Consider the following 12,177-nt stretch of genomic DNA (forward strand, 5'->3'; position numbering starts at 1 on the left):
ATATGGGAAGCTGTTTCAAAGAACATTTCACCCAGTGTATGACATACCTTTAGGGGAATGGCTGACCTCTTGCATAAATTTACAAATAATATGGACCCTTTTACAGTGGCTAGTCTTGTAAAAAATACATCGTTTTATGTGTTTGTCTTCCAGTTTCTGAAACTGCAAGATGCTTTTTTCTGCTTCGTTCTTAGGATGCTGGAGAATTCCTTTGGGGTTTTTGAATTTATTGTGGCAATATATCAGAGGATATTGGTGGTGTTTTTCTTGTTACGCATCTCTCTATCACTCTGCAGCTGGTTAGAGATTTTGGCATTTGAAGATAGACACACCATGTTGGAGAAGCCCGCCCTACACCATAAGAGAATCAAATCAATCTTTATCATGGTCATAGATCAGCATACAATGAGATAATGTTAGAAAAAAATCGAAAGCAGTTTCTTTTCAATACCCTTGAATGAGAGAGGATGAGTGAGACTCCAGTAAGTGTCTATTGAAGTTTCTCCCCTTTCATTTGGATGCCCTATTCTAGCGTGCATATATTTTTATGAATATATTTATGAAATACCTTTTTTTTTTTGCAGTTTCTTCATTAGCTCATCAGTGGCTTTAATAGCTGTTTCATATAATTTCTTAAGATCATATCTTTATTTCTGGGAAGGATGAAGCTGAATGAAAAGTACCATTCATTAGATATATAAAGATTATGTTATTCCATGGAATGCGCCATTTTTCCTCTAGACCTTTCTGATCTGGCAGTTTTGAAACAGCTCATGTTATTCAAGACATGATGTGTCAGAAAACACAAGTCTCTTTTGGGGCAGGACCGCATCCAGAACAACATTATGGCTTGGAGGATAACTTGTAGAAAACCACAGAATGGCCAGATCAGCATCGTCTGGAGAGAAACATAATGTTTTAAAGTTCTCTGGAAAGTGTAGTTTCCATCTTTAAATTCCTCATTGCTGTGAATGAAGAGGAAAACAGCATATGAATTAACTCTTTCCGACAGCCTTTTCCATACCTTTAGAACCAGATTTTGTTGGAGTATAACTCCCATCACGCCAACAGTTTGTAGTTTAGGTAATGAGTGTTCAGCTGTCTATGGCACCCAGGATTGGGAAGATCTGCTTTAATATTTAGAAATGCATGTACTCCTTGATTAACTAAGAAATTGCAGTATACTGTGGGATGAGTAGTCTATTAAATTATATAGGTTTGTGCAAATTGTTGATGTACTGGTTCTCTCTCCTACTCAGACATTTTCATTCATTTTTCTATAATCTGAATTATCCACAGCATCAGCAGTAGCTTGAATCAATATAAATAATTACCCTGCAGCTGGCAAGATAGTTTCTAATGCCACTCCAATTTAGATATTTGGGAAAGAGGGTTAAGCTAGGATAACCTTCATGTTGATCCTTGAAACTGACCAGATCCTCCCTCCTACTTTAATCTGGGGGCAAGAAAATAAAAAATGTAGTATCACATGAGTTCTGTAAAGCTTATCTCTACTACATGACAGTACCTTAAATCTTTTTTAACATCACCTGAAATATCAGACTTGAATCTTTATGTGTCTGTAGTAGGGATGTGTACAAAATGGAAAAGCCATTTTTATTTTTGAGTTTAGAATGGAACTACTTAGATGTGACATGTTTTCTTGTAACAAAACTCAAAATATTACAAATGTTCTAGCCATAAGAAAAAGTGGAAATTCAGAGCAAGCTCTTTACTCCCTTCCTTTTCATATTAGGGCCCAAAGAATAGATAGAGTAGTATCAATGCACCGTTACCAAGTGGCTAACTTGTCAAAATATCAATCAAAGAGTTTATTTTTAAAATATTTTTGACAATTTACATTTAGAAATTATGTGGAAGCAGGCCTGAGATATCCTCTCCTCACATTCCTTTCAATCAATATTCCCGTAGGCAAAGGAATGCTTAGGGCATGGTTAAGATTTTTGGTGCCTCCAGACCTCAAATGCATATTTTTCAATTGAAGGCCACAAGGTGCTTTGGAGCAAATATGAGCATACTCTTGGTGCCTCTTCACCTCAGATTTCTTTTTGCCAGGATTGGGTGGTTACCAGAAAGATCTGCAGCTTCTTTAAGAAGGTAATGACATAGGTGGGACATCTGTTCTCCTTCAGTTTCACAGGGCTGTCCACACTTTGTTTTCCGTAAATGCCTAACAGTAAATGTCTTAATGTTGATCACTGTTTCAGTCACCCAATTTGCAGGTCCAATCAGCTAATTAAGCATGGGCTGCGCTTTTGTTTTTTGTTTTGTGTTACATTTGTGATTATCTGGCATTTGCTGGCTGCCAAAAAGCAAAAGGCTGCAGTTTCTATTTTGTAGAATATTTTGTTCCACTTGATTCAGAGGTGCGGGAAAGGAGAAAAAGCTGCTTTCCCAAGGTTGTAGAGGATGGGTTTTTTGTTTTTTGTTTTGCTATGTAATGCATCAGTACTTTTTGAAACCAGCTCTGTATGATTGATAAGGTGTATCCAGTAACACCTGCAGGGGGAAGCAACATGTTGTGAGTCTTATAGTCATGGAAAGAGCAGTACTGGCAGTCTGCTTAATGACTCTAATTGGGACTGGAATTTCTGTTGCTAAGCAATGAGGTTATTAGGCAAAACATCATGTGATTGTACTGCTTAGCGACAGCAGTTTAGGTGGTCCTGGTTACAGTCATTAGGCCAGGACCTCACGCTTCTCCTGCCTTGCCCCACTTGCCTCCGCTACAACTCCCCCCATCCATCTTCCCCCCATCTCCGCCCGTTTGACCACCATGCACTCCGCCGCCCCACCACCCGCACTGCCCTGCATCCCTGCCACTCCCAGCTGACCTTCAACACCTTTTTCCTCCTGCTGCTAAGGGGGAACACCCAGCCTGGCCCTTCATGAGGCAGCTGCTGGCTGTGTGAGGCCTTCCCAAAGCTGCACGTTTTCTTAGGTATAAGTACTGTATTTACTATGTCTTCCTCCTCTTCCTCCTTCTCCTTCATAACCAATGTTCAGAGGAAATGTTCATCATTTAAAAAATCCAGACAAACAATCATGGTCTATAATATAACAGTGCTTGATTATCAGGGTGAGGGAAATAGCTAGCTACAAATAAACTACTAGGAATTGCATTATAGGTCTAAGAAGCTTGCTAACAACATCAGGAAATACTTTGCTGCATTGCAATCTAATAAATACAGAGCATTTTTGGAAGCCAAAACAGTGATCAGTAGTGGAGATAAAACACGGCTTTTTATTGAGACCAAGGGGTTTTCTTGGTGCATTGAATCCATTATCTTTGTTCTTGCAGCTGTCCCATTTCCTCCAAGCCATCGGCTCACAGCAAAGGAAGTGTTTGACAATGATGGAAAACCCCGAGTGGATATCCTAAAGGCACACCTTATGAAGGAAGGAAGGCTGGAAGAAAGTGTTGCTTTGAGAATAATAACAGAGGGTGCTTCGATTCTCCGCCAGGAAAAAAATTTGCTGGATATAGATGCCCCAGTCACTGGTAAGTACAAATAAATACTGAAGCGGTAACAGGAAATATCTTCTCCCATAATTATAAAATGTTTGGTTTAGGGCATAATAAGCCATTACCAAAATGTTGCTTCATTACATATTGCAATAAATACAGCAGAATCCCTCATATATTATGGTAGTGGTAAGCAATCTTTGAGGGGTTGGGATCTGTACCTCAGCGTCCTGATTGTCTGTCAAGCGGAAGAAAATATTACTGTCACGTGAGGTCATAGGGTAGAACCATTACTCTTGATTTTGGAGAGAGGGGGCTAAAGGGTGGAAATGAGAGCAGAGACTTTAGGGGGGTAAGTCTTTTTTTTTCCCCACCCATATCCCTAAGTCACACTGCTGATGTGGTTAAATTTTGGCAGCACAATTTTTGACTGTGAGGTTTGGGGTAGAAATACACAAAAGACTGGAAGTGGGGGCAGATCATCCTGAAGAAGGTCTAGCTGTGTGGTCATTAAGAGTTTGCACTGACTTGATGACACACAAGTGTAGAAATGGGAAGAGTTGCAGCCATAAGGTTTTCTGCCCCCATTTCCATCCATGGGATTGGCGGGGAGCCTTCTCCCAAAATCAGAAATTTTGTTCAGCAAATTTTGGTTGGGTACTACCAGGGTGTTGTACAGCCACAGATGAGGTGCTGCTGGTTGCCCAATAGCCCTATGTGCATTTTATTCTTCCCTTTATGTTAGTGCTTTTTAATTAATTTTGAACTGGACAGGAAGGTCTTTGTTGTAGACATAAAGGTTTTTGTTCTATAGTAAATTGAGAGGTGAAGGAATGCTAGTATATCTGAACTGATTAATTAGGATCCAATACATCTTAAGTCATTATATTTTTTTTTTCAGGACAAGTTCGTAAATGATTCTTGCCTGATAAAGTGACACTTGCTCTATTTATCTAATAATGCAAGACTTGTTGAAGCTGTTCTTTTGAGATAAAATGTGAAAATGAATAGCACTGTGACCTGTAATTAATTAGGATTTAATAAAATGATTTATTTGCACCTTTGACATCTCATCTTTTCCTACAGTAAAGTCAAGGGAAAATTTAGGGGGTGTCTCTCCTTCCAGTTGCTCCAGTAGAAAGTCCACAGGCTTCTTCCATTGCTTCCTATGGGAAGGGATATCTCCACTCCCAATTCTGGCTTTGTCTTGCTCTAGAGAACATGCACTGTGGCCTCATACCTGTCTTATGTCTTCTTGCCATTTTCAGTCATCCCAGGCTGCTGCAACTACTGTAAGTTTGAGGAGTGGATCTTATATTAATAGTCCCCAACTGTCCCAGGAAACCCTGGCTCACAGACTTAGTATCCATCAACAACCTGACCATGGAGTCTACCACTCTCTTTAGACATGCTGAGCCAAAGCAATTCAACCATCTAGTTCTCACTTGGTTACAGTTCTATCCCTGGAGCTGAGCAGGATCAGCTGGGCAGCCTAGAATACAGCTACAGTCCCTACAGACCTTTGGATATGTTACAGAGCTTCCACCATGTTCATATACAAATTAATGTGCAAGCTTTCTGCAGGTGTGCCAAAGGGAATTTAATGTAATATAATGTACAGGTAGCGGTTAACATGGTAATTGGGACCAGAATATCCACTGCTAAGCAATGCGGTCATAAATCACAATGTCACATGACCACATCGCTTAGCGATGGCAATCCCATTGACATTGTTAAGCGAGGATTTTGGGTTGTTAAGTGAGTCCCAGGCAGCTTGAGAGCAGGCTGGCAGACAGGTAGGGTGCAGTGCAAGCATGGCAGGGCCAGAAATGGCTGATGCTGGGTGGGGGAGGCTGTGCAAGTGGCCCTTGAGGTGCAGTGCAAGTGCAGCGGAGCTGGGAGTAGCTTCTACCAGGCGGGGGAGGGTCCATGAGTGGCCCAGGAGGTGTGGCAGGGCCGAGGATGGCTGCTGTGGGGTGGGGGAGCGAGCGACTTATTGGACTTATTGACTTGCGACCTTCCCTTCCAGCTTCCCCATTGACTCTGCTTGTGGGAAGCTGGCAAGGAAGGTCGCAAATGGCAATCATGTGACCGCAGAACTCTGCAACACTTGTAAGTGTGAGCTGGTTGCCAAGCGCTCAGATCACAATCATGTAACTGCGGGGGTGCTGTGACAGCCAGTCGTAGGTCTCCTTTTTCAGCACCATCATAACTTCCAACAGTCTCTGAACAAATGGTCAGTAAGCAAGCGCTACCTGTAATATGGCTGCTCTCTAAAGTAGAATCTGGACAGCTTACAAAAGGAAGATATACTATAAGCCTCTGTTCACCCCATCCTGGCCTTTCTTCAGGAGCACTTCGATGAGTGCAACCAAGTACTCCTTAAAAGTAGGGGTCAGTGTTCTCCTTGGTCCTAATACTGGAGAACGATGACCCTTTCTAGACCCATCCTCACCTTAACAGATTCCTAGATGGATGTCCTCCTAACAAGTCCAGTATCCCAGCTATTATATGGGGTGCAACTCTACAATCCCAAAGATTATTGCCAAGCCCAGTTCTTGTATGCTATTTTGGGAAGCATTGGGTGGAATCAGGGTGTAAATGATGGAGATGCAGCCTTAGTGAAAATTACACACCACCTCAAATTGAAATATTAACAGGCTGTCATTATTCCTCTGGGTTTTTTTGGGTTGTTTTTTTTTTGCTTGTTTGTTTATGATAAACCTCACAGTGGATATCTGAGGTGCAGCAGAAGTTTGTTAGTATAGACCTGCATTCATCAACTTTAGTTACCACTGGATTTGCTGAGAAAAGGAAAATTGTTAAATAGTGCCTGTGGGACATTATTGTTCAGGCAGATAGAGGACTTATTAATAGGTCATTCATAAAAGATGGCAAACTATGTGGGCTTACTCAGGCTCCACCAAGGAGGGCATTTAGATTGGTGCACTTTAATGTGATGCCCTTAGCAGTTTTAACAGGGTCAGTACATGGATATTGCTTTTTCTGAATGGTTCTGTCCAAGTTGCTCTGGACAGGTGGAAGGTATTGGCCATGTCTTAATACACTTCCAGTATTACAGAGAGCTATGCTTATCACTTGTTATGCCAATTCTTGTATGTTGTCCAGGCAGATCTACTTCCTCTTTTATTTCTTTGCTACTGTCTGATATGAACCATGAAATAACATACAGTATATGGCCTGTTTAAGAACAAACACTTTGAATTAAGTGGGAGCTAGTATAGCTTAGCCAGGATGGGTGTCACATGCTTACATTGGAAGCCCTGCATAGAAATTTGGTTATTGAATTCTGGACTTATTGTAATTTCTAGGTTTTCCTTCAAGTGCATTCCCCGTGAAGTAAATTACAGTGGTCTGAGTGGGAGGTAATCAATGGATGGATAAGTGTACCAATAAGAGACTACTCCAGAAAGGGGCATAATCGATAGATTATGGTTGAAAGCCCTCTAAAGCCTTGGGTATATTCTTATTTACAGCAAGAAGGATTCCTTCCATTTGGGCAGAGATGTGCTACAACCATCAAACCCTCTGTTTTTCCCACATATGCTGACTGGAACCAGCCACTCAGGAAGGAGCAGAATCACTGCCAAACAGTGGCCCCAACTTCCAACTCTTGCAGATGGTCCATGGTTCATGTTTTCAAAGGCTACAAGAAAGCCAGCAAGATTAGTAGAATCTTACACATGCCCTATCTAAGCCTCATCATTAGCCAGCATAGTTTCCATCCCATATGTGGACCTGAACCTTAGCTGAAAAAGTTCTGGATAATTTGTTTCTTCCAGAGTCCTTTTATTGCTGATTCCCCGCCACTTTCTCAGCAACCTTCTCTTAAAAGGGAAGGTTGGAGATTGGCTCCAGGCTTATTTCTTAAGAGGGGGTACACTAACACACTCTTCAAGAATATTGACATATTTCCCTACCACAGTGAGGCATTTACAATGTTCTAGTACCTCCTCATCTCCCTGGCAACACAAAGAAGCCAGGTGGGAAAGAATTCAAGCACCCACCAAGGACTCAGTCCATTTCCTTATCTACTTTCCTACTGTAACTCACTGACAATTTTTTTTTCAGGAAAAGTTGAAAATTCAGTGAAGTTGAAAAATGCAGTACTTACTTTATAGCACCCTTTACTGGTTTTGTAGAAGCTAACCAGGGTCAGACCTGGTTGGTACTTGGATGGGAGAGTAAGATTTCTCCACTGTAGACTAGCCTGGTATGTTGACAGTATTCCAGAGGAAGGCAATGTAAACCTCTGTTTTATTACCAAAATAATATATGGGTATGCCTGTATATTCACTGAGAGTCTTTAACCCATCTTCCTTTTGAGGACAACTTTGGCTGTCCTCAAAAGATTAAGCAGTATTGGATTTGGTTACTGCTTGGATGGAGAACTACTAAAATCTCAGGGCTGTAGGTAGGTAGGTAGGACTGGGAAATTTTTTTTAAAAAACTGTTTTCAGTAAAATAACATGACCATGTCTATGTGACAAGGAGAAAAGCTCGATTAGTAAGATTTTACTACTTTTCTTTTTTCTTCTTTTTTCGGTGTCTTCAAGTCAGTGTTGACTCCTGACGACTGCCTGGACAAATACCTGCAGTTTTCTTGGCAAGGTTTTTCAGAAGTGGTTTGGCACTGCTTCCTTCCTAGGGCTGAGAGAGAGTGACTGGCCCAAGGTGACCTAGTTGGCTTTGTGCCTAAGGCGGGAATAGAAGTCACAGTCTCCTGGTTTCTAGCCTGATGCCTTAACCACTACACCAAACTAGCTTTACACTTTTTAAATTAAAAAAAATACACTTTTTTTTCTTTTTACAGGTATAAATAAATAAATGTCTATGCCAGAGTAACTTGACTCCCAGAGTTTGAGCTCTAGCAAAGGATAATAAGAGATCAGAAAGAGTCAGTGTGATACAGTGGTGGTGATATCATACAGAAGGTATCTACCTTCTGCAGTGGAAGTGTATTACAAGATTTGGCCAGTAGTATCTTCATGAGATAAAGTACTTTATCTTCATGAAAGTGATACATTTTTAGACAGTAAGCCAGAACTCTAGATAAGTGGCAACAAGTAAATATATAAACCCAATGCAATGAAAGCTTACAAATTCATAGTTATTTGTAGCTGAGATCTACAGAGTTCTTCCGGTAGTGGTGCAATGATAGGATGGCCTAAGGAGTTGGTACCTAGTTCACAAGATATAGGTCTAAGGAAAACAGTTGGAAGCAACATTGGGAAAGACAATAAACTCACTCACATTGTATTTTTGAGGTTTGATTACACCCCTTCCCCCATTCTTCTTCATTGCTCTGCCATGGCAGAACTATGCACATCAACTCTTAACCGCTCATTGTGCCGTAATTCTGTGAGCTTTACTAGCTTTACTAGCTATCATTCATAAAGCCAGAGGATGCTCAGATTGTAACAGCTGTTCCTCTTCAGCTGCTTATTCTCTAGATGCATCGACCTCTGGCTCCCTCTCAACAGGCGGCTGAGATTCCTCAGTCTTCTGCAAGTCCTGGTTCTGCAAGGCTTCGCTACCTCCTCAACAGAGGACTTTTCAGGAGAAAAAGGCTATTAATGTTTCCATTTTTTCTAACATGATTTATAACCTACTGATATAAATATCAAAATGAAATAGTATCCATAAGGTCTCAATGGAGGGGAGAAATATTGATTAGGTTTTTTGACAGTGATCAGAATATAGGTAAGCTTCCAGTTTGGTTGTAGAATGGATATAAACTCTGAGGATAGGCTGAATTTGCTTAATCCTTTATGTGGCTCTGTATATATGTGTCTTTTTTCTTTGGCATATCATGATTGGTGAGTGGCTTCCACTGTTTTATTCTAAACTAGTGACTTAAGTTTAGAAACATGATAAGCGAAGTGAAGATGAAGATTTTTGCAGGTAATTGTTGGGTCTGTGCAGGGATTCTTTTGAATCAGATGACTTTCTGTTGAGAGTTTGGGGTTTTGTTTTTCTGATTTTTTGTTAGCTGTTTGAGTGCAGCTGTAAGCCAGGACAAAGAACACAAAAACCAGACTCTCTGTGATAGTCTAAGTTAAGAACTAAAGCCAGTATACCAGTGTTCACCAACAAATGAAAACTAGCAACTGAAAATAATAATAATAATAACAACAACAACAACACATAATACATAATAATACATAATAATACCACCACCAAACTGGCGTACAAGAAAGACCAAATGAAGAATAGAAAAGAGACATGGCAAGGCAAAGTATTATATGGCTAGTACACACACACACACACACAACTAGCATGCAAATCAGTTAACAACAAGACATGACAATGGCCAAGAGCAGGTAAGTTGAAGAAAGAGACAGGGGCTAATTCTGGCTACACAAGACCAAGCCTTAAGAACTAATGCATACAAAGCCAGAATTGAGAAGACAGCAACAGACAGCAAATGCCACCTCCACAAAGAAGCTGAAGAAACAGTGGACCATCTAGTTAGCTGCTGCAAGAAAATTGCGCAGACTGACTACTAACAGCAGCATGACAAAATAGCAACAATGGTGCATTGGAATTTGCAAGAAATACCATTACCTGCAAGCAAGAATTGGTGGGACCACAAAACAGACAAAATAATAGAAAATGAAGAAGCTAAAGTGCTCTGAAACTTTAGAATTCAAACAGACACGCACCTGCCACACAAGACCCCAGACTTACTGTTAATAAGAAAGACAAAAAAGTCTGGATAGTGGACAATGCAATACCTGGAGACAGCAAAATAGAAGAGAAAGAACTGGAGAAAATTACAAAATATAAAGACCTGCAAATAGAAGTAGAATTGTAATGGCAAAGGAAAGCAAAGATAGTACTAATAGTTACAGGTGCCTTAGGTGCAATCCCAAAACATCTGGAGCACCGCTTGAACACCATTGGCATTGACGAAATCACCCTCAGTGGATTGCAAAAGGCAGCTTTACTTGGAACAGCTCACATCCTGCAGCGATACCCCACATATGCCTATCCCAGGTCCTTGGGAAGGTGGATAAAAATGTCAAATTCAGTCTAAACATCTGGCTGACTGTGTGACCAACAATAATAAACATTTCAGTAGTATTATGTCCTATACCTGTGGCAGTAAATATATTCTTGAAAATATTTGGTTAACCATGTGTCTGTTTTCATGCTTCTTTCTCATTTGCCTTTGATCTTCCTTTAATTCTATTCTAGTTTTAAAAAAGATGACTTTTGGTTATTCTGCAAATCCTAGCATAGTACTGGTAATTTTATTATTCTACCTCTGTAATATTGTCAGTGGGCTTGATTCCACTGAAATAGAATGGAATTACTGAATAGATTTAATTTCTACCATCTGATAAGACTGCATTAAATATTCTGAAATCCAGTGATGAGAATGCCACTACATTTGTAAATTTCAGGAAGTTCCTTCTTATTCATCTTGCCTTTTTGCAGTTCTTTCCACTCATATTATGTTTCTGTGCAGGGCAACCTTGTAATAGGCATGCTAAATTACAAATGAATGTTATGTATGCTAGAAGAAACATATGTAGGTGTAGTAGCTCATCCTTAATGGATTCATCTAATCCTAGTTTATTCCCACCCACCGTAGTCTGCCATATGCTCTCTTGAGGGTATCAGTATGAGCTCTGTGTGGCACTATGTGACTTGCAGGGATTGCCAAGATACACATACAGACATACAAAGCCATATTATTTTGTTTTTTAATACTGTTGTTTAAAGTCTTATTCCACTTTAATATATAATTTTCTAACAGCTTGTCTGTACCTGTGACTTTAGCCCTGCTCCAAATGTATGGCTATCTCAGAGAATTGTCCTCTCATATCTCCTTTCCCAGGATTTACATTAACCTCAGGAGCTCTTCATGTGGTGAAATTAGGCAGTTTAAGGTTAGATAAGAGAGGATATTTTCCAATGAATTCTTGCCTCACTCTCACTTGGATCTCTTTTCTTCATTGGTTAAGCAATTACTTCTGTCCCAGGCATGTTTGTTATTAATTTTTGTTTTAAATATCGTTTTATACTAGGAATAGAGGTTTTTATATCTTTTATCTTCATTTTTTCCTGTTTTCTTTATTCATATTTTCTGCTGTTTTTACTGTTCTGCTGTTTTAATATTTTAAGGGTTATTTGCAATCTGTCCAGAGTTCTCTGATTACTGAGTGGAATTTAAATTAAAATAAATTTTGCAATGAACAGAGCCTCTGTGGTGCCCTTTATGAAAATGTCCAGTTAAGATCATTGAAGAACCTATCCTGCATCTTTCCATAACATCAGAGAGGCTGATGGCTGACCCTTTTTTGTTTTAGATGGCTTAACTATGCTCACCTTCTGGTGGATGATGAGAATATTCATTCCAGTTACGTGTCTTAAGTCTTTCTTTTTTTTGGTAATAATGGGTGCAGTTTTTATTGTAGGCTATACTTCTTGGAAACTACTAGGGGCATTTCTTAATGACATAGAAGTGTTTGAAAACAAAATAAATGTAACCTTCATGCAAAAGTTCCAGTGAATGCATTGGGGTTGGGAAACAGCCAGGGATTTCACTCTGCCTCTGTTTGTTCATATCCATGCGTATGTCAAAAGAATAAAATTCACCTAATGAGACTGGTATAAATCTTCAGCCAATGACACATGTTGTATTTTAGCAAAAGCATAGT

The 12,177-nt window shown here is 39.9% G+C and overlaps 1 protein-coding gene across 2 annotated transcripts in view; it reads left to right on the plus strand.

Annotated features, from left to right (window-relative positions):
* Nucleotides 1-12,177, plus strand: part of PPP3CA (protein phosphatase 3 catalytic subunit alpha) — a 203,473-nt gene that overhangs the window by 80,807 nt on the left and 110,489 nt on the right. For both annotated transcript variants that reach the window (XM_007421652.3, XM_007421653.3), the window contains exon 2: nt 3,323-3,523. In XM_007421652.3, coding sequence (XP_007421714.1) covers nt 3,323-3,523 — 201 coding nt within the window. The remainder of the gene's footprint in view (nt 1-3,322; nt 3,524-12,177) is intronic.

The sequence above is a fragment of the Python bivittatus genome, unplaced genomic scaffold (assembly GCF_059951505.1).
Source record: "Python bivittatus isolate LINGU-HERP-01145 unplaced genomic scaffold, Pbiv_v1 ctg000070_np1212, whole genome shotgun sequence".
Taxonomy (NCBI): Eukaryota; Metazoa; Chordata; class Lepidosauria; order Squamata; family Pythonidae; genus Python; species Python bivittatus.